Here is a 22,426-nt window from a genome sequence, read left to right as displayed (position 1 = left end):
GATGAGTATTGAGTGGTTTCCTCAGCTCTACTTGAAAACAGTACTGATAGTTTCAAAGGCTCTTAAAATGTGACCTTGCAGATAACGCTCACCCGATTAATATACTTCTCAGGTATTCTTAGCATATAAGCAGCGCTGTAACAGAGGACCTTTCAAATTTATACAAAATACCATCTAAAGCACACCAAAGCTCATTTGACAAATATACTCAAAAAGGTGATACATCTGTATGCAGACTTTATATGATAAAAAACAAAAAATACTTAAGAAAGGCCAGTAAATGTTATTTTTGCAATTACATTATTGAGCAGTATGTGCAGAAATAAACTTACAGGGATACTGAACCCAATTTTTTTTTCCTTTCATGATTCAGAGCATGCAATTTAAAGCAACTTTCTCATTTACTCCTATTATCAATTTTTCTTCGTTCCTTTGGTATCTTTATTTGAAAAAGCAGGAATGTAAAGCTTGAAAGCCGGCCCATCTTTGGTTCAGCATCTCGGTAGCACTTGCTAAATTGGTGGCTAAATGTAGCCATCAATCAGCAAGTGCTAACCAGGGTTCTAAACCAAAAACGGGCCGGCTCCTTACATTCCTCCTTTTTCAAATAAAGATACCAAGAGAACGAAGAAAATTGACAATAGGAGTAAATGAGAAAGTTGCTTAAAATTGCATGCTCTGAATCATGAAAGAAAAAAAATTGGGTTCAGTATCCCTTTAAGGAGTCTCCCCTACATAAATACCTATATTCTGAGATCCAAAATGGCCTTTTTTTCTCTCTTCAAAGCCAACCTGTCTTCTGCATTTTTTTTTTTTTTTTTTATAAAACACACACATGAGTTTCATAGGTTTGCGATCCACTCACAACCTTTTTGATTGCGCCATTCATTATAATGTAGCATCCTCCTGCACTGTATAGGTAAAGTCAGCTCCGTGTCAGCAATGAATTACCAGTCTTAAACTGAACATGGCTGTTGAGTCAATCAGGGGGAACATAAGTGCATAGCTGCCAACGATAGGTCATGTTCAGTTCAGAATCACCAGTGCCCTGCAGCATTGGAGCGGATCTCAACTATGTGTTTAACATGAAGGTTTAATCTCGACTTTCATGTCTCTTTAAAAAAAAAAAATGTTTACATTTCAGTTAAAAAAAAATTACTTGGTAATACAATAATAAAATAACCGAACTGGTTAGAACATTTTATTTTAGCATCAATTTCACACACGCAGTTATGTTTTGAGTGCTTTCTAGTTGGTCCTAAGCAGTATCCTATATAAAAATTGCATGCACTCTATATTGTTCATGTTTAATTTTACGTTCATATCCCCTTAAATATCTTAATATAGAGTTTGTGTATTATGCGTCAATACACAGCTACAATTAAACCACACACACCATAAACACGACTTATAGGACAGGTCAAGAATCAAGAACTACCAGTAAATCTCTAAGCAGTGAACAGGTCAGAAGACTGTTGAGCAATTTACTATTTAGCCACAATCAGTAGAGAGAAATAAAGTCCACTGACAAGATTCACATTGACAGAAGATCGTACCTCAGCAAAAGTTGGTTATCCCGGATTTAGAACATCTCATCATCAAATATGTCAGTCTCTAAACCAGAATTATTTTTTAGTTGTCATTGCACAATGTGTTAGTGTGATTTAACACCTTGTATGCCGCTGTGCGTCTATAGTAATTAAGGGGTTAATTTGGTGCTGCATGTACTCTGGAAATGGTGGCCTGGCTCTGATTTTGAATAAATCTGTTTAACTCTGTATTAAGACCAGGACTGTCAAATTTTAAAATTAGATGTAAATAGAATAAATCAAAAAGTTGAAGTCTGAAGTAAGTTGTGGTTCCCTGTATTTGTCAGTCTTGTATTGTAAATGGATATTAAAACTTTAATCCCTTTACTACCGGGAATTTCAGAGAAAAACATGCCCAAAGTACTAGAGAATTTTATTTTTAGCATTTTTGCTATCACTCTGTAAAATCAACTAGAGCCTTCGTTAGTTTTTTGTAAACTTTATTTATTTACCTATGAAATCTATATATATATTTTTAAAGTAGATAACCCAAGGTATTGATCTACGCACATTTTGGTAGTTTTAATGCCACTATTTGGCCGCCAAATAATATTATATTATAACTAAAAAAAAAATCATTAACTTTTTAACAAACTTTGGGTTTCTCACTCAAATTATTAGCACATAACTACTCCAGTCATAAGACAAATTGTTATAAAAGCTTACCTGTGATCCATTTTGTTCAGAAATAGTATACACGCATGGCTTTGCCATTAGAAGGCAACCAACTGCAGCAGTGGTCCACATTACTGAAAATCCCAGCAGTTAAAGGGTTTATCAGTTAGCTTGTCTTTAAAAAGACGGGGCTTTCTCAGGGCATAGTAAACAGACGTCATGTATGTTAATTTATAGCATGACAACACTCCGCCCATATTCGGGATTGAAATTATACACATTTGAATATTTTAAGCCAATAGCAATAATACATATAAGCTAAAGTTAGCTAAATCGTGAAAAGAAAAAAAAAAACTTTATATTATGTACAATCTAAATTCATTCTAAAATGAGAAAAAAATATAGTAAAAGAATGCAATTGGGAAAACAGGCTTATGAAAAGATTAATAGAAAACTTGCCATATCTAACTTTTCGTTCATACCCCTCGGACCAATGGTAGAGAGGGTATAGATCCACCTACACTCTTTTTAGAGTAGGATTTTATCATTATCCCCACCTTTGTTTATGCCTATAACTCTCATGCAGTCTGGTGTTTTTCCAACATAAAAGCTGGGGCAAGAACAGAACAAAAGATAAACAACTCCTTCTGTAGTTTTCAGTCAAACTTCTGATCCCCGAAATTATGGGACGACCTGGAGGATTTTTTAGATTTTTATGTATTTTGGTATACAGCAAAAGGTAAATTCAGAACAACACAAAACAATTGGCTTTCTAGTCAAAAACTTGTAGGAAACTTTCCCTGCAAAAGATGTGTGGCATGTAAAATCATTCCCCAAATAAAAGTTCTCTGTTCAGCAGGATAGAATTTACAAACTAAAATATTTCTTTAATTGTAATACAGAAGAAGTTGTTTATCTTTTGTTCTGTTCTTGCCCCATCTTTTATGTTGGAAAAACTAAAAGAATTTTGAAAGATAGGATTCTCGAACACCGTGACGACATTAAACACAAGGCACAAAATAGTAGTGTAGCTAGACACTTTGAAATTTTCATAACAGTACACCAGACTGCATGAGAGTTACAGGCATAAACAAAAGGCATCACCAATGGTAGAGGAGGGGATAATTATAAAATCCTACTCCAAAAAGAGTGTAGGTGGATCTATAACCTCTCTACTATTGGTCCAAGGGGTATGAATGAAAAGTTATATATGGCAAGTTTTCTATGAATCTTTTCATAAGCCCGTTTTCCCAATTGCATTCTTTTACTATATTTTTTCTCTTTATAGAATGAATTTAGATTGTACATAATATACAGTTTTTCTTTTCTCAATTTAACTTTCGCTTATATGTATTATTGCCATTGGCTTAAAATATGCAAATGTATATAATTTCACCTCCGAATATGGGTGGAGTGTTGTCATGCTATAAATTAACATACATGACGTCTGTTTACTATGCCCTGAGGAAGCCCCGTCTTTTTGATGACGAGGGGGTGAAACGCGTGTTGACAATTGGCTGACCCATGTGACTACATGCTGGTTTGGCTAGTAACGGAGCAACTCTTTAAAAGCTTGGAAAATTCTGAAAGCCGAAATTGTGGTGTTACATGCGGTAATGGCAGATGTTCTCTGGATATTGGGTGAAGCGGTAACCCAACAAGTAAGCAAGTAACTTTGGGTGGAAAACCACTGGGCCTCAGTACAGATGGTTTGACTGTGTCAATGGTGCTTGCAGAAACAGGTACAGTTGACAGAGGGGTACATATATAATATTGTGGTATCCTCCTGTACCTAATTCCATGCTGTTCTAACCCTCATGCTGCAGTAACAACTTGTCTCACTTCCATCAACTTTTTTTGGTTTAGCTGATGTACTAACTTTCCATTTTCCGCTGCTGGTACATTTACCTTAACATCTGCTTCATTATCTGCTTTGCTTGCAAATAACTGCCTTAACCTGCCACATACACTTTGTCTACTGCTTTCATTTTGACTTATTTATAGTTCATTACAAGCTGACAGTTTCTATCATATGGAGTTCCAACCATTACGAACTGCCACTTACTGAACTGTTTCTTTAAGCTTTCATTGTTCAAACTATAACATTTGTATTGCTTTGCTTAGCTCACTTGTCTTTATGTGACGTTCTTAACATATTGCTTATATGTAGTCATGCAACTAGCATATATATATATTTTGCATTACTATACTGAATAATGTCTAGTGATGTATTCACCTTAACTCACATAAGGTGTCTCTAGTTACTTAAGGTTGTGTATAGATAAAGGCTGTTCCTGTAGTACGGTTGTTTCAGTTTATTACTAAAACCGATCATGGTCTGATTACCTGTATGAAACAGTTTGTCTATTCACCCCATTTTGTATAAATAATATATATGCTGAATATGTTATGGTTTTTTTCTCTTTCAGACTAGTCTGGTTAGTCACAAGGGCCGGTCCTTTTTATAACCTAGATTTTGTTCTTGTTTATTTTTAGCATTTCATTATGTATTTATATAGTATCTTATGCATTTTTTGATACTTTCCTGTCCGGGTCCCTGCTCAGTTCTGTGCTTAATAAAACTCAAAATTTTGAAATCTAGGCTTCATCCTGGACTCCTCACTCTCCATGGACCGACAAATCAATGCCATCACCTCAACATGTTTCCACATTCTCCACCTGCTACGAAAAATCTTCAAGTGGATCCCTACCGAAACCAAGAAAACAGTCACCCACGCCCTCGTCAGCAGCCGGTAGACTACGGCAACACACTCTATGCCAGCTCCACCATCAAACTCCAAAAGAGACTCCAACATATCCAGAACGCCTCAGCCAGACTCATCATTGACATCCCTCTCCAATGCCACATCACCGAACACCTAAGGAACCTTCACTGGCTCCCCATCAACAAGAAAATCACCTTCAAACTCCTTACCCACGCGTTCAAGGCCCTACACAACATCAGACACGAATACCTCAACCACCGCGTAATTTTCTACACCCCGCCAGACAACTCTGATCGGCCGACCAAGCACTCGCAGTCATCCCCCGCATCAGCAAATCCACAGCGGGCGGAAGATTCTTCTCCCACATGGCAGCAAAGACATGGAACACCCTCCCACTGCACCTCAGACAATCCACCTCCCTTACAAAGTTCAGAAAGGACCTCAAAACCTGGCTCTTCGACTGAATGCCCATCCCCTCCCCTCCTTCTCCTATCCCCTTTCTCTTATATATACACACACACACACACACACACACACACATATACAAACACATACATACACAAACACTTGTTTAGCTTGTTTTTCCTTTAATTTGCCTCTGAATGTTGTGCTTTCCACATCCCCCAGAGAGAAGCTAGGCTGGATACTGCAGGCTTCAAAACACTGACTTTGCAACATAATACACTGTGCTTCCTTTATCAATGCAGGAGCTCATTTACTCCTCCCATTCATCTCCTCTTTACTTTGTATAATGCAACATAATATGTTAGTGCTTCATAAGTTACTTCTTAATAATTATTTTTATTAGTTAAACTGTGGGAGTGGTCTTGAGTACCAAAATGTGCACAATAGCATATTTAACATTAATTTCAGCATTCATTTAACCAGCTTTAACCTATTTTTTTCAAAGAAAGATGTTATTTATAGACACTGATATATTCATAAGAAGTGCAACAAATATCTGGATATGCAAATAAATTTGCACATTGTCAGAGGTTTCCATTGTCAGCATTTATTTAGTGAACGAATGCCAAAATGTTCATGTCTGGCTACTTGCGACATTACTACTGCCCTTTCACATGTGGTAAAAAGTCTGAGTCTATCCCTTTAAAGGGGGTATGCGGAGTTGCCAGATGCACATTTATGTCAAATTATCTAAAGGATCTTTGCATGTATTTCAGCAGCACAAGAAGCCCATTGTTAGACAAAACTTCTACAAACATGCTAAGCTTGCATTTCAGATTTGCAGTTGTGATGGTTAAGTGTCTTGGAAGACACTAGGCTTTGTTCGCATCTGATGAAGAAATCATTTGATCTGTGTGTTTTTCTTTGGGGGGGTAGAGCAAAAACATTTAGGGTTTCATACATAAATAATTCAGTGTTGGCACACAATCGGATGCAGATTTTAGTATGCCCGTTTCTATTTACATTTAGCACAGAACAATTTTGCCCCAATAAAGCACAAACACATAGGTACAATTAGATTGCAAACACAACCAAAGGTTTAAACACATCAGCAATCTGGTTAAGCAATAAAACAATGTGCCACTTTTCTGTAGCATATTTAAAGAACCCCCCCCCTCCCCCAAAAAAAAAATTAAAAAAAATCTATCATGTGCACGAGATTTCTCCATTTAAAAAGGGACAGTCTAGTCAAAATTAAAACTTTCATGATTCAGATAGGGCATGCAATTTTAAACAACTTTCCAATTGACTTATTAAAATTTGCTTTGTTCCCTTGGTGGTATTTTTGATAAGCTAAACCTAGCTACGCTCAAACTGATTTCTAAACAGATGAAAACCGCCTCTTAGCTCAGAGGATTTTGAAAGTTTTTCACAGTTAGACAGTACTAGTTTATGCATTTCATATAGATTGTGCTCACTCCCGTGGAGTTATTTAGGAGTCTGCACTGATTGGCTAAACTGCATGTCCATCAAAAACACTGGGATAAGGGGGCAGTCTGCAGATGCTTAGATACAAGGTAATCACATAGGTAAAACATATATTTAAAAAAATGGACAGTCAACACCACAATTTTTGTTGTTTAAAAAGATAGATAATCCCTTAATTACCCATTCCTCAGTTTTGCATAAACCAACACAGTTCTAATAATACACATTTTACCTCTAATTACCTTGTATCTAAGCCTCTGCAGACTGCCCCCTTATTTCAGTTCCTTTGACAGACTTGCATTTTAGCCAATCGGTGCTCACTCCTCTAAATTCACGTGCATGTTCTCAATGTTATCTATATGAAACACATGAACTAACGCCCTCTGGTGGTGAAAACTGTCAAAATGCATTTAGATTAGAGGCTGCCTTCAAGGTCTAAGAAATTAGCATATGAACCTCCTAGGCTTAGCTTTCAACTAAGAATACAGAGAGAACAAAGCAAAATTGGTGATAAAAGTAAATTGGGAAGTTGTTTAAAATTACATGCCCTATTTGAATCATGAAAGTTTTATTTGGACTTGACTGTTCCTTTAATATAAAACTGTTTTGGTTATGCAAAACCGGGGAGTGGGTAATAAAAGGGATTATCTATCTTTTCAAACAATAAAAATTCTAGTGTAGACTGTCCCTTTAAATCTGCATTAAGAAAAGAAAAAAAAAACGTTTATTTTGTAAGTCTGTGTACAATTGTGCCGTAGGGGCTGAATGCTCACTGGCTGATATGAAGAACTCTCATTACGATTGGTGGAACATACATACATACATACATACATACATACGTACGTATACCCCGCTCATACAGTGGGTTAGGGACCGGAGCCCCGCTTTAAAGTGAAAGCCGCCTTAAAGTGAAACAAGGCAGTTTTAGCTTTCTTTTCACTTGCCAATGTGTTTAAAGACTTGAAAACGTGTTTGAACTAACTTATATTAGGGGTGCAATAGTGCTACGTTTAGTTTAACACTAGCACAGCACAGTATTCAATAAACACTGTACCTATAAAATAGTGACAATTGCTGTAGTACAATTTGCCAGACTATAGCACTGAGACACAGATTGCACTGTAATGCTGTAAACAAAGTGAACTAAGCATAACAAAATTGTGCCAGTCACTTTTCTCGCAATCTCAGGATGATTATCCTTGGAGGTTGACCTTAAGCTACACAAAGCGCTGTATTAGCGAAACGCTGTAAAGTGAGGTAGGTATATATATATATATATATATATATATATATATATATATATATATATATATATATATATATATATATATATATATATATATATATATATATATACACACACATACATATACATACACACACAGTGGTATATAAAATAAAACACAATAGTCAAAAGGGAAATGTGCGTCTGTGCATTTCAATTTAAAAATGAAAAATTTTGCAGTATTACCAAAATGCTTCTTGTAAATGTTATTAGTGCTCCTAGGAGCATATATACATATACTGTGTAAGCACTGTGCCCTATCAGTAGTTGTTGGCATTAAACAGTTTTGACCAAAGATACCAAATCTTTTTAAAGCGAGGATTCACATTACAATTTGTTTCTCCTTCACTAGGCTGGGGAACACCTTTTTAGAAGAAACTGCTACAATAAATGCCAGTAAACCAGAAACCTATAGATCAAATAAAAGTACCATTTATGTTCAGGTTATCAAGCACTAGATATAATTTTATTAGCACATATGTGGCAATCAGCTGACCTTTTATCATGTGTGTTACCTAGATGAAGGATTAAAGGGACATTAAACACAATATATTTCATGCACCTCCCTCTAATTATGGGTGTGGCTATTATGGAACATTGGTTACACTGCATGTAGCTGAAGGAGAGTTGATGCACAAGTGCAATTACCACAACACAGGAATGTAGTAAAAGATTTAAACATGGCGGCACCCTAAATACTATGCTTATAAAATATATTTAGCGTTTAATTTCCCTTTAATAATAATTTCTAAACAAGCATAGAAAAGTCCTTTAAAAAGTGCACATACATCACAATGAGATTGTAAAATCAAATGTTTAATTATGTGTAGTAAAGAGGGTGGATAAAAATCAACATATACGTTATAATTTGACAATACAATAAGGTGTATGACATTCAGGACCGTCTTTAACACAGGGCAAAAGGGGCAGTTGCCCTGGGCCCAGTCTTTGTTGAGGGGCCCAAGAGTCTTAAAAAAAAAAAAAAAATTTTTTTTTTTAGTTCATGCCAGACTGTTGATATCATGTGACATGGGACATACACACAGTCAGTCCTAATATTGTCACAGTCAAAGGTTCTCTGCTTATATTTATTTGTGAGAAACTGTGCCAGACTGTGCCAATGTCATGTGACATTCCAAGCTAGTGCCATGTGCTGTTTTAGATGTGCAATGTGCAGCACTGGATGCTAAGCCCTAACTAGGCATCCAGTCAATCCAACTGCATCAGAAAAGGTCCTGCTGGGGTTACCACTGTTACCAGATAACTGCTCTGGTGGTGGGGATTGTTTCTGGGTAGGGCTCACTATAGGCGCATGCAGCAGAAAGCTGGAATGGCAGGCACGTGAGGATTTGAGCATCTGTGCAGCTGCACACACTGCTCTCTTTAGTCTTGAGGCTGTGTGACTCGTCTGTATCCATGCAGCCTTGGGCAGACAGCATCCAGTCTGCTGGTCCCCTTAGCCCTGCTCTTTCTGCTGTGGCTCTAAGATCAACTAACTGAAGTTTGTAAGGAAAACAGTGCTTTGTAGAAAGGTGTCAGTGGGAAGAATAAGTGAGTGTACACATGCCCCTCCCCCATGCAGCATTGTCTAGTGCAGGATGAGAGGGAACTTGTTCCTAGCAAAGTAGTGACATGTGCTGCTGGGGCTGATGTATAGTGTCATGCTGATACTTCACACATTAAGGTAAGGTTTATTTTTATAGTTTTTATTTCTCTCTGTTTCAGATTTTACAGCTTCCCATAGTAGTTCTACTGTTCCAGTCAGTAAACTTATATCTGTCTGCACCTCTATGCTTCCACCTCAGTCTTTACCTTGCTTTGCTCCTGTTGGCTGCCCTAAATCTCTTTAACCAGCTAACCTCACACCAGAATCACATTCAAAAGCATATTAAATTAATCCAGAGTGGAGGAATTTATATATTTATTTACTAGTTATTAGTACTGCTTAGGTCCAGTTTCACATATTGCAATTTTTTTTTTAATTATTAGCCCAGCAGTGGATGATCCACTGCTGGGCTAATGATTTAAAAAAATATATAAAATAAATTGATTTAGTTGTTTTTTGGGATGTTTGGGTGGAGAGCGAAATTGCATGGTGGGGGGGGGGGCAAGAAAATGTTTTCCCAGGGTCCAGTCAGTATTAAAGACGGCCCTGATGACATTATAAAACGCATTCTAAAAATATGCTGTTATTGACGTAACACAAAGGTGTATATTTTAAGGAGATCTCTTTGCACACCCTGCAGCATGTGTAACTCAAGAACAAAAAAAGTGCAGGGCTAAAAATAGCAGAGAGTAATATGCACCTGGAAAGCACTATTCATGTTTCTCTATGCACACCCTGCAGCATGTGTAACTCATAAGTGTCCAGGAAAACCACGGCCAAGGTGGCAACACTACATGTATATGCAGCTACCAATCAGCAGCTAGCTCCTAGTAGTGCATTTGTGCTCCCGAGCCTACCTAGATATGCTTTTAAACAAAGGATAGATATGCTTTTCAACAAAGCAAATTAGATCATAGAAATATGTTGGAAAGCCGTTTAAAATTGCATGTTCTATCTGAATTCTGACGTTACTGTCCCTTTTAATCCCATTATTCTCCTGCAATTCTATGTACACAGAATCAACCCCTAAGTTGTAAGAAGCTAAATGAAAATGGTTTTAAGTGGAAATCATCTGCACAAGGACCTAAGTATGGGGAGGGAGGGGCAACTAGTAAAACTATTTAAAATTGTTATGATTAGTTCTCCAAGTACAGCTGAAAAGTTGATCTAATACGAATGATTAAAGGGACATTAAACCCCCCCCAAAAAATCTTTCATGATTCAGATAGAGAATACAATTTTTAAAAAGTTTCCAATTTACTTCTATTATCAATTTTTTTTTCATTCTCATGTTCTTTGTTGAAAAGATACCTAGTTAGGTAGTGTGCACATGCCTGCAGCCCTACATGACAGATAATAGTGCTGCCATCTAGTGCCCCTGCTAATGTATAACATTGTTGCTATATATAGTCCTGCAGACACGTGCACACTCTTGAGCTTACATTTCTGCTTTTCCACAAAGGATAACAAGAAAACTAAGAAAATTTGATAATAGAAGTAATTTAGAAAGTTGTTTAAAATGTTATGTTCTATCTAAATCCTGAAAGAAAAAAAAAATTGGGTTTTATGTCCCTTAAGTATATAGGTTAAAAAACAAAACAAAAACAACAACAACAAAAAAACCTGGAGTAAACACAGCCAGCAGACAAAATTACACTCCCAGTAGGAGAAGCAATAAAATATTATTTTTTTTATTATTTTCTAAGTATTGGTCTTTAGCTTACGGATATAATATAAAGAAGCATGTGTGTGTACAGAAAGTGATAAGGCTAAGGATATATGATTTCCGTACAAGCTCAACAAATTTTGATGGGTTGTGGTTTCAAAGAAGGAAACCAACTATTTGAAACACAAAAATAAAACCTAAATGAGCATTTTCTCAAAGATTTTATACTCTGCAGCTGGTATCACAAGTCATTGGAAACAAATAATTTAACAGTACAATGTCTCTTTAACTCAATCTGTCTCAGCAGAGTTCATGGCATAACTTGTTTTGCAATATGTTAACAAAATTACAGTGGCTAGCTCTTCCAAATAAGGAAAAATAGGCAACAATGGGGTTAAAGGAACATTAAAGTGCAAAAAAACTACAAAACGAAATTTAAAAAAAAAAAAAAAAAAAAAAAAAAAAAAACACATAAAAACAAATGAATACTGAAATACAAATATGCATTTATTTTATTGTTTAATCACATTAAAAATGAACAAAAATTGTATTGAAATTGTGCAAGAAAAAAATTATTTAAAGAGCACAATAAAAAAAAAAAATTCTCCCTGTCTGGTGAACTCTGTAAACAATTTTATGCTGCAGATCTCGCAGTTTTTTCTCGCAAACTATAAGATACGGAAATAATGTAAAAATACACAAAACACTTTAAGCAGAGTAATCTGATTTAAAGGGATATGAAGCCCAAAAATTTTCTCTTTCACGATTCAGATAGAGAATACAATTTTAAACAACTTTCTAATTTACTTCTATTATCTAATCTGTTTTATTCTCTTGGTATCGTTTGTTGAAGGAGCAGCAATGCAATACTGGTCTCTAACTGAGCACATGGGTGAGCCAATGACAATCAGTTTATATATGCAGCCACCAATCAACAGCTAAGACCTAGGTTCTCTGCTGCACATGAACTTGCCTAGATAAACATTTCAGCAAAGGATAACAAGAGAAAGAAGCAAATTAAATAATAGAAGTAAATTGGAAAGTTGTTTGAAATTGTATTCTCTATCTGAATCATGAAATAAATGTTTTGGGTTTCATGTCCCTTTACATTGGTTACAGGAAGTGCGCACACTGCTAACTTTGCTCTCCCCAGCAAAGTTTCCCTTTCCAGTGAGCTCCATTATTTTCTATGGGAGACATTTTGCAACTTGCAGGGACAGCCCCTTTTTATATTATTCCCTGAGGGCAGCCCATGTGACTGTTGTGTAAAACCACATCTGACCCAGAAAAGTTTTAGAATCAGCCGCTGTATGTTTGTTTAACCCCCCCAAAAAGGTATTAAACACAAAGGAAGTGTAGAGTTACATTTATTTTCCCTTAATATGTTTCTAATGGCTTGTTATACCAGCTGCATAGTTTACAATGTATGGCAAATTGCTTATGTATATATGAAATAGCGGTTTCTGCTAATTAAGACCAGAACACTATCAAATGGGTTGACCTTGCAGAGAGACCTCAATATATTTTCTCTCAGAGTTGCTAGTGCTACAATTACATCTTCTAACAAATTAGAGCATGTCATTTTTTAACTATAATGCCCCTTTAACGTATTGAGGAAGCTTTCCCACTGATAAGTAAATCTTGTGATTACAAGGTGTTTATATGCATTTATTAACACACAATGATTTTCACTTAAATGACCGACTAATCATTCCAGTGGACAAGAGACCTCTGTCACATGAATTTTCTGTTGTGTCCTTAACTGCCCCCATAAGTGCCTATTTATATTAAAAACATTTTCACTGAAACTGACAAAGGAAAAGAGAAACTTCAAAACCAATTTTAAAAATGCACGACAACATATGATCTGATAATATGTAAATCAGCTTCTTCCCTCTAATCAAAATTATGCTAACCAACAGCATTTAAAACATGCTGACCAAATGGGATTATCATCATTTGTTAAACATTAGCCAGAATATTTTTTTTTAAAGAGGTCTAGAAAGAAATGTATTATAAACGATTAGATAAATATATATTATTTACTCTCATAGCTAAGAAAGAAATATGGCTTATATTGTAAAATGTATGGCATTATTCATATACAGTACAGTATATAGAAACATCTGATACCAGTGTAAGCAGGTGCAATTCAAAATCCAATGCAGTTACTATTGGCAGCACAATTTACCTACATTGTGTTTAATCAAAACAAGATTTGAAAAAACATTTTATAGAGTAATGAAACCCAAATATTTCAAAACGTATATTTCAGACATTACAGGTAAAATAAATTCAAGCTAAAATAAAACCTTTATTAACAACACAATTTACACATGAATATGAACCAGAAGTACAAAATCCAGATGTAAGGAATTTTCAGCAGAGGAAAGACAGATTAACATGCACCACCAGGGACAGACAGAACCTTTGTACTCCAAGATGAAATACACTGCACTAGTCTATGAGTAAGGAAAAAAAAATATGATACATTGTATATACAATTCCTTGGGAGTTACTGGCACTCTCATAGAATGTTTTAATTCTGAAAAGAAAAAAAGGACTCCTGGCAAATTATTAAAAGAATGTGAATGCATTTCAGTTTTAAAAAGAATAGTATTAGTAAAAAAAGGCTTCCTCATAAAAGTTTGTTTTTTCTGCACCATATGTGCCTATGTCTCTGATAAAGTCTTTGGTGGTTCAGAGAAACAGGGCTGGTTTGTATGACAGTTCACAACACTGCCAGCTTTCTGTGCAGGAGCAAGGCTTAAAGGGACAGTCAAGTCCAAAAAAAAAAAAAAAAAACACCTTTCATGATTTAAATAGGGCATGGAATTTTAAACAACTTCCCAGTTTACTTTTATCACCAATTTTGCTTTGTTCTCTTGGTATTCTTAGTTGAAAGCTAAACCTAGGAGGTTCATATGCTAATTTCTTAGACCTTGAAGACTGTCTCTAATCTGAATACATTTTGACCACTAGAGAGCATTAGTTCACGTGTTTGATATAGATAACATTGAGCTCATACACGTAAAGTGACCTAGGAGTGAGCACTGATTGGCTAAACTGTATGTCTGTCAAAAGAACTGAAATAAGGGGGCAGTCAGCAGAATCTTGGATACAAGATAATTACAGAGGTAAAACATGTATTATAACTGTGTTGGTTATGCAAAACTGGGGAATGGGTAATAAAGAGATTATCTTTCTTTTTAAACAACAAAAAATCTGGTGTTGACTGTCCCTTTAAATACAGGTGTGAACTGGGCACGTACAGCATATATACATACATACACTATATGGCCAACGTATAGTGATACCTGACCATCACACCTATATGAGCTTTTTGGACAACCTTTTCCAAAACAAGGAGGTATTCATAAGAAGTTACCCAGCCCTTTATGGCTATAACAGCCGCAACTGTTTTGGGAAGACCTCCCCACAAGATTTTGAGAATTTGTGCCCATTCAATCAAGAGAACAATTGTGAAGACATTGATAGGGATGAGGTGGTCTGGTTCACAATCACAGTTCCAAATTATCCCACAGATGTTCACTGTGGTTGAGATCAGGGTCTGCACAGGCCAGTCATGTTTCTCCACACCAAACTCGTCAATCCATGTCTTCACAGACCTCGCTTTGTGCTCAGGGGTACTATTGTGCTGGAAAAGGAAAGGTCCTTCCCCAAACTTACCACAAAGTTGCAAGCACCTAGTTGTCTAAAATGTCTTTGTATGCAAAAGTATTAGGATGACCCTTCAATGGAGCTAAGCAGTATAGCCCAAACCCTGAAAAACAGTGTCAGACCATTATGACCCCTACACCAAACTTAACATTAGGCACTTAGCATTCAGGTAGGTAGTGATCTACTGGCATATCCTACACCAAGAATATTCCATCAGACTACCAGATAGTGATGCATTACCCCAGAGAGCATGTTTCTACTGCTCCAGAGTTCAGTGGTGGCATGCCTTGCACCACTCCAGCTGACATCTGGCATTGCACATAATGATATGAAACTTGTGTACAGTTGCTCGGACACGGAAACCATTACAGCTGTACTCTGAAGTAAATGATGGAGGACGACTGTTGTGTGCTACAGCCCTGCTCGTTGAGTCTTTGTGGTCTATCACTTCATAACTGGGCTGCTGTTCCTCCTAGATGCTTTCACGTCACAATAATACCACTTACAGTTGACTGGGGCATATCTAGTATGGCAGATATTTCATGAACCTGTGGCAAATATGGCATTCTATGACAGAGCCATGTTTAAAGTCACTGAGATCTTCAATATGTACCACTGTACTGCCAATGCTTGTCTATGGACATTTACTGGCTATGTGATGGATTTTATGCACCTGTTAGCAATGGGTGTGGTTGAAACACCTGAACTAATTAGTAGGCATATCCACATACATTTGTCCATATGCTGTATGACCCTGAAACACTAAAAAAAAGCTTTACTAGAAATATTTTAATACAAATATATTGCAAACATGTTTCAGTTCAAACCAGAAATGCACATTTCAATTTTAAATAATGCCTTTAAAAAAAAAAAAAAAAAAAGGACACTACTGTATATATATAAAAAAAAATATTAAATTTATGGATTCTTTTGTTAGTGAATTTAGGCATTTAAAAATATTATTTTTTTTTGTTTAACCCTTAGTGGGAGCTTAACACACATTTACACTGCTGCTTCGGAGAGGGAAGAAGACAAATCTATATGTATCTGTCAATCAGTAACTGTGTCCTACTCAAACGCCTACTGTAGGCGCGTGACTGTTTCCATCTAACCCCTCTATAACTTTTAAACACATCATAGAGAAAGATTTTTGGCTTAAACATAAAATACTGTAAAGCATTATATAATCTAATGTTTACACTAACAGGTAGGGTGACAGGCTCAAGTAATAATTGGTCTAAAATGTTTAATTCAGCCTAGTTTTCCATAAACACCGGTAATATTAATTCATTAGTTTGTGTATTTTAAACCTCAGAAACTTCTAAATCTATTTTGAATACACTTTATTCGCACTGCAGAAAAACACCATCACAAATTAAATTGAACACAAGCTACAAGATGACGCTTGAAAGAAAGACTAATCTCTCTGTCCACACAGAGAATAAAAATATTTCACTATTACAATTACATCAGCTGTACAGGTTTGACTGAGTTCAGTTTTTACTTTAACAATCAGGCCTTAGGTGTACTCATGCCCTGAAAAACAAAAAAGAACATACAACAAGTAAAAAGAAATAAATATAAAATCAACAGCATGCACAGCACCCCATCCATTGCTTGCTTAACAAGCTGAAAATCACTATACTCTCAAACCCTTTATGAAGAGTAATCCATTCAGCACTCAGAATAAAGGCCTGTAAGACTGAACTGAGGAAATGTAAACCTAATGCCAAAACATCTTCTCATTGTTCTCCAAGTAACTAAAAAGCAACCTAAAAAGATTGTCAGTCTAAAGTCTCAAGATAACATGACACATAAACCCAACTTATTACTGTACACAGTAACAAATATAAGTATTAGGCATTAGAAATGTATAACAACCAATACAATTAAGGCAAGCTTTAAGAACTTACCATACTACTCCAAATGCTCCATAACCAATGGGCCGGTCTGGTTCAATATCCAGCTGTTGAGCAAGGTGAGAATGCTGATGATGATGAGCCTTTACTGCTGCTGCCTGCACCTGAGCAGGGGCAACTGCAGCTGCTGGCCCTGGTGCCTGTCCAGGGGCAGGAGATGGGAAGTATGGCTGAGCCTGGCCAGGATTCAGCATAGCAGCAGCTGCTGCTGCAGCAGCCGCAGCAGCAGCTGAGGAGGAAGCAGAGGAGACATGCTGCTGGACAGGGTGTACAGCAGCAACTGAACCTGGGTGCAGATGGTGCTGGGGATGGAGGTGGTGGTGATGTAGGTGAGGAGGGGGCAAATGAGCCAGGTGGTGATGGTGATGATGGTGATGACCCCCAGCTGCTGTTGATGTACCCCCATTATACGCTGCCATCATTTTTGCATTGGCAGGAGTGCCACAAATAGACTACCACAGAAATGTCCTCCAATGTATTAGACTGATCGGTTAACAGGTCACTGATCCATAAATACAAAATCACAGAACTATTATTACAGCCTGAAGAAAGCTCATCCTATACAAACCTCCCTATCTTTCAGCTCAACAAACTAATATTATCAACAAATAATTAACCCTGCTGGCACAAAATTTAAAAACTCTGCACAGTTTAGAACTAAAATTCTAAAAATACCCAACCCACCCACCCCCCACGGACTTAGGTTTTCTAATAAATACTAAAACTCCATACTTTCATTTTTTAAAAAGATTTTTTTCTTGAATACATGAATGTCTCCTTCCACCCCCCTCTCACAAGATGCCACAAAATGCAAGCTCTAAAAAGTAAGTGAAAGCCTGGCCCATCCATCCCACATCCTCCACTACCCTGGGAGAGAGACACCCAACAACCCAGGGGCAGCTGTAGGCCAAGCCACCAATAAATACATATACACTGGCACTAAAAGCTTTCTAGCACAGAGTGGGCATGAGAGGGCATGGAGGTGATGCCAATGAACTGCTGCAGTTCCTTCGGGGATGTTGCTGGTAAAGTCTTTGAAGATAGGGGCAGAGGGAGTCAGGAAGAGGAGGTTTTGACAGCTACCCAGGCCAGGGGGCCGGTCACCAAACTGACAACAAGAAGATCAGATGGTCAGGGGATTGGAAGGCAGGGGAGACTGGGATGGGATAAGACAATTACCAGCAAGTAAAAGGTAATGAATGGAAGGAGGAGAAGTAATATTAACAAACAGTGTAGTAGACTAGCCAGACAACCCTTCTGACAGCCAGGAATGATCCCAATTGCTTGCTGCGTCCTCCCCTTGACAAGCAGACGGCTCTTGCTGCTTTGATGTACAGACAATTACAGGTGTTCGGTTGGAACCTGGAAACGCATGATGACTCTAAAGAACAATCCACCGGATTCTATCCACCACTGCCCGACCAGTCAAAACCTGCCAAGCAGAGGCTACGAGGCGCGGGCAGCCCTGCCAACTGCCTCTGCGCATAATTGACAACTACAGCGACCAACCAAAAGCCTCTTCTCTTTGACGGCTGGCGAATAATTTTGGAATAAACGAGGAAAGAGGTGGAGACTGCTGTAGTCGAAAAACACAGGAGGAGGTAGAAAAAAAACCCAATAAGCAAAAAAGTAGGCGTGACTTAAGGGGAGATTCCCGGTGATTGAAAGCAACGATAGCAAATGGCATAGCAAGGTTTAGAACTGACGTCCCGGTGACCTAGAAGGTAAGGTAAAATGCGTAACCCCCTGTCTTCCAGAAAGAGTTTGACAATCAAACCACTACTGCGCAGTGCTTTGCTGTTTCTCTCGTCGGCAAAGATAAATACATAGCAGCGCGACGTCTGCTGGGGAATCAGCAGCATTGCACCTTTTATAACAGCTGTCATTTCACGTACATTTCATTTAGTCATGAGCCACGCCGGTAGCCGGCCACTATCTAAAGTTAGATTTATCTTTACAGAGCGAGAAAAAACCTGCTATATAGTATAGCTGCTAGTATATAAAATGTATCTTCTTAGTGCATAGGTTCCATAAACTAAGTATTTTGGGAGCAAGCCCTCCCATAATGAATATAGTTTAGTTGAATATTACTGTATGCACCTGTTGCTTTTAACCTCTGGGCCTGATATTCAAACGCTCTCTGTTCAGACGAGGTGATCTAAGGCATCTCTTCATTATGGATAGGTCATAAAAAAATGTTAGAAACACAAATTTTAATTGGAAATATATTTATGTCACTATACAGAGTTCTTGATGTGAAGGAGCGGTCTATGGGGACTGTGTTCCCTGTAAATGTATATGTATATTCTTATATACATATACATTTATGGGTTAATATGTGTAATACACATATAACACAAATATATATGTATTTATATTTACACTTTTCTGCCAATCGCTGTCTGACTTACCCCCTTTGCTGCGCTGGGTACTCAGCTGTGTTTCGCTCATAATCTGGCCCATTATATGGTAGTGCTGTACAACTTCTTAGCTAGAAATATGCCACCAGTACTAGACTAGGAGTAAAAAATGCCATGGCATTTAAAAGAACACGCTTGCCTTCACAAACTTGTTAAATACATTGTTAAAATCAGTTCCATACCAGCAATGCACTACTCACCCGTAGCTGAACACAGCCAATGAGATGTATGTGCATCACTAGCATCGCCAGGGGGGCAAGGATGGGGCATTAGTCCCCCTCCCTAACTTATTCGCTGCCCCACCATTTGCCCCACCAAATTTGTGATCACCTTTCATTTTCCCAGTCTCCTTCCAGCTCCACCCAATTCACCCACGGCTCCACCAACAAAATGTTGATGGGCCTTTGAGAGGTGCCCCCCATATGTATTTTCTGAAGACAACACTGATTTTTATAGCCGCCAGTTGGCAGCCATGTACAGCTCAGCATTGGCAGTGCATTGTCAATCCCATGCTTTAAATATGTCTTTGCCCTTTTGTGGGGGTTAAACTCATATGTATATGAACCCAATAATAACACTTTATAGCATTTTTATTTTACAACTGTATGCCCCTTTAATGGCATGCAGGTCTTCTGCCAACCACACACCCTTATCAGATCAGTCTCATAGCCCTGCAGCCCCTCTGTCAGCTGCATGGTACAAACCCCCTGGTCTTGCCCTATGCTTATATCATACCTTGGTTCAGACCCTTGGACTTTTAGACATCCTGTCAGTCACATGCCACATTAGATCAGCTGTATCCTTTCTGGGATTCAGATGCCTACATCAGACCTCAGATCAGACTCATGGACTTGCAGCCTCTGGCTCTCTTTCCTCTGATTGCTGTGTGCTCTTTCAGAAGCACTGAATCTGTGCGTTTGGGGAGAATGAGGAGAATTTGGAATTTAACAACTTTTCAACCTGCTCAAGACCACGCTTACATATCATCCCTCAAATCTTGGAAGCCACATCCTGGGTCTTATCCATGGAGGTGAGACAGTGTTGATTGAGTCACTTCTCAGCCACTGGGCCATTACCTGGACAGACACTAAACTTCTGTTGTAGTGTGACAGTCTCTCGCAGTCGTGGCCTGGCGCAGATCCCCATGAATGTTTTTTTTATTTTTTTAGGAAATCCTGATTGGTTAATTAATCTATTAAAGTTATAGTTTAAAAATCGTATGTTATACTTTTATGGTTAGTTATTTTATTTATACTAATTTTCTGCATACATTGAATAGTACTTTTTTATTTATTTTTTTAAAAAGCATAATATTGTAAATGGTGGTGTTTTATTGGGACGGTGAATTGATGCTAAATTTGAAATATAAAGTGTGTGTTTAACTATTTAGGAAATAAAGATTGCCATACTGTTGATTTCTATTTATGATCTAACGTCAAATGTATTTTTTTTTCCATTTTGTATTGTGTCTATTCCACATTTGATTATTTCTGCATAGTACAAATATTTTCTTAAAGTGCTTTGTCTGCTGAAAAACATATATATATATAAATTCTGTGGGTACCTGACAGACAAAAATGCTGATGTGTAAATGTAATAAATGCAAAATAATAAAACCAGTTTCATCACAGGGATGTGAAATATGTCAGCCCTGGAAGGGTTTACATTATTATCTTTTATTTTTAAAGCTAACACAAATACTGTATCAAGATTATAGTGACTATGATAACCCATACTGTTATACATATTGGCACTGACTATTTATATATTCTATTTACAAAATACTGTTATACATATTGGCACTGACTATTTAAATATTCTATTTACAAAATACTGTTATACATATTGGCACCGACTATTTATATATTCTATTGACAAAGAAGATGGTTAGTCAAACTTATGGCAAATAATCTTGTGGAAAATGTCAAATCTTTTCACTATAATAATATTCCTATGATAAACAAACCTTGTAGAAGCAATTGGTTTGAGTTTGGTACAATGCAGACTGGATGTGCATACACCAAAAAGATGCCAGATCTGTTTAAGCAAGTCTGACGTAAACTGGGGGGGGGGGGGGGGGGGTTGGGACTCCTATTTTAAACCGTGGTTGAGTAGGAGAACTTTTAAATTGGTCATAATGATCTGTGTATTGTATGAGAGCAAAATAAACACAAGCCATCGTTTTGATCTATATGCATATGGTTTGCTGTTGCCATGGTTAGCACCACGTGAACATGTGACACATTATTTAAAAGAGGGATCTCTTCTTTTTTCTAAAAAAAACCAGTTAGATAGACATATATAAGAAATAAAGGCTTCATTAGACAACCCCTCAATAAAAATGTGCAGGGGGCTAGTGCTGCAGGTGATTGACAATTTACAGTGATGGCCTTCATCCTAGTGAGACATGTGATCTGTCATTCAAACAAGGGATATTGTGTCCTTTTAAGTTGTGCAGGACCCAAGATATTAGCTCTCTGTCAGGGTGCCAGGAATCAGACTGAGACGAGAAGCGCAAAAATAATCACACCTTTATTAATAACAAAAATTAATAATAAAAAGTCCACAAGTCAAATAACAAGCCAGGAGTCAAAACCAGAGCTGGTAGTCAGACGAGCCGAGTCAGGAGCCAAAGTGAATAGTCAGACGAGCTGGAATCAGGAACAAGGAAAACAGCAGAGTCAGGAACAAGCCAGGGATTAGGAACCAGGAAGGACGTCAGACAGCCAGGTAATACACAGGAACTTTCACAAACAGGTCTGAGACAACGCAAAGGCAAAGCATACTGAACAGAGGCCCTTTAAATAATAAGTGATGACATCACAATTCTGAGACTGCATCCTGTCTCACACAGATGATGCACACCAGTCTGGCCATAAAAGGAAGTGCAGGAAATGAGCAGCATCCCCCACAATGCACCATAGTCAGGAAGAGAGGTGAGTAAGATGGCTGCCAGCAGCACATGGCAAACAAAACAGGGAAAAAACCCTGACAGTACCCTCCCCTCAATGACCCCTCCCCCGCGG

General features: G+C 37.5%; 1 protein-coding gene across 1 annotated transcript in view; it reads right to left on the bottom strand.

Annotated features, from left to right (window-relative positions):
- NLK (nemo like kinase) overlaps positions 1-18,489 on the bottom strand; it is a gene marked incomplete in the record, with an annotated part of 697,670 nt that extends 679,181 nt beyond the window's left edge. The window contains 1 exon segment of the mRNA XM_053706265.1: positions 16,975-18,489. Coding sequence (XP_053562240.1) covers positions 16,975-17,402 — 428 coding nt within the window.
- Between the last annotated feature and the right edge of the window lie 3,937 nt (positions 18,490-22,426).

This window comes from Bombina bombina, chromosome 3, assembly GCF_027579735.1.
Source record: "Bombina bombina isolate aBomBom1 chromosome 3, aBomBom1.pri, whole genome shotgun sequence".
NCBI classification, from domain to species: domain Eukaryota; kingdom Metazoa; phylum Chordata; class Amphibia; order Anura; family Bombinatoridae; genus Bombina; species Bombina bombina.
Note: the sequence above shows the minus strand (reverse complement) of the source record. Positions and strands in the feature narration are given on the sequence as shown.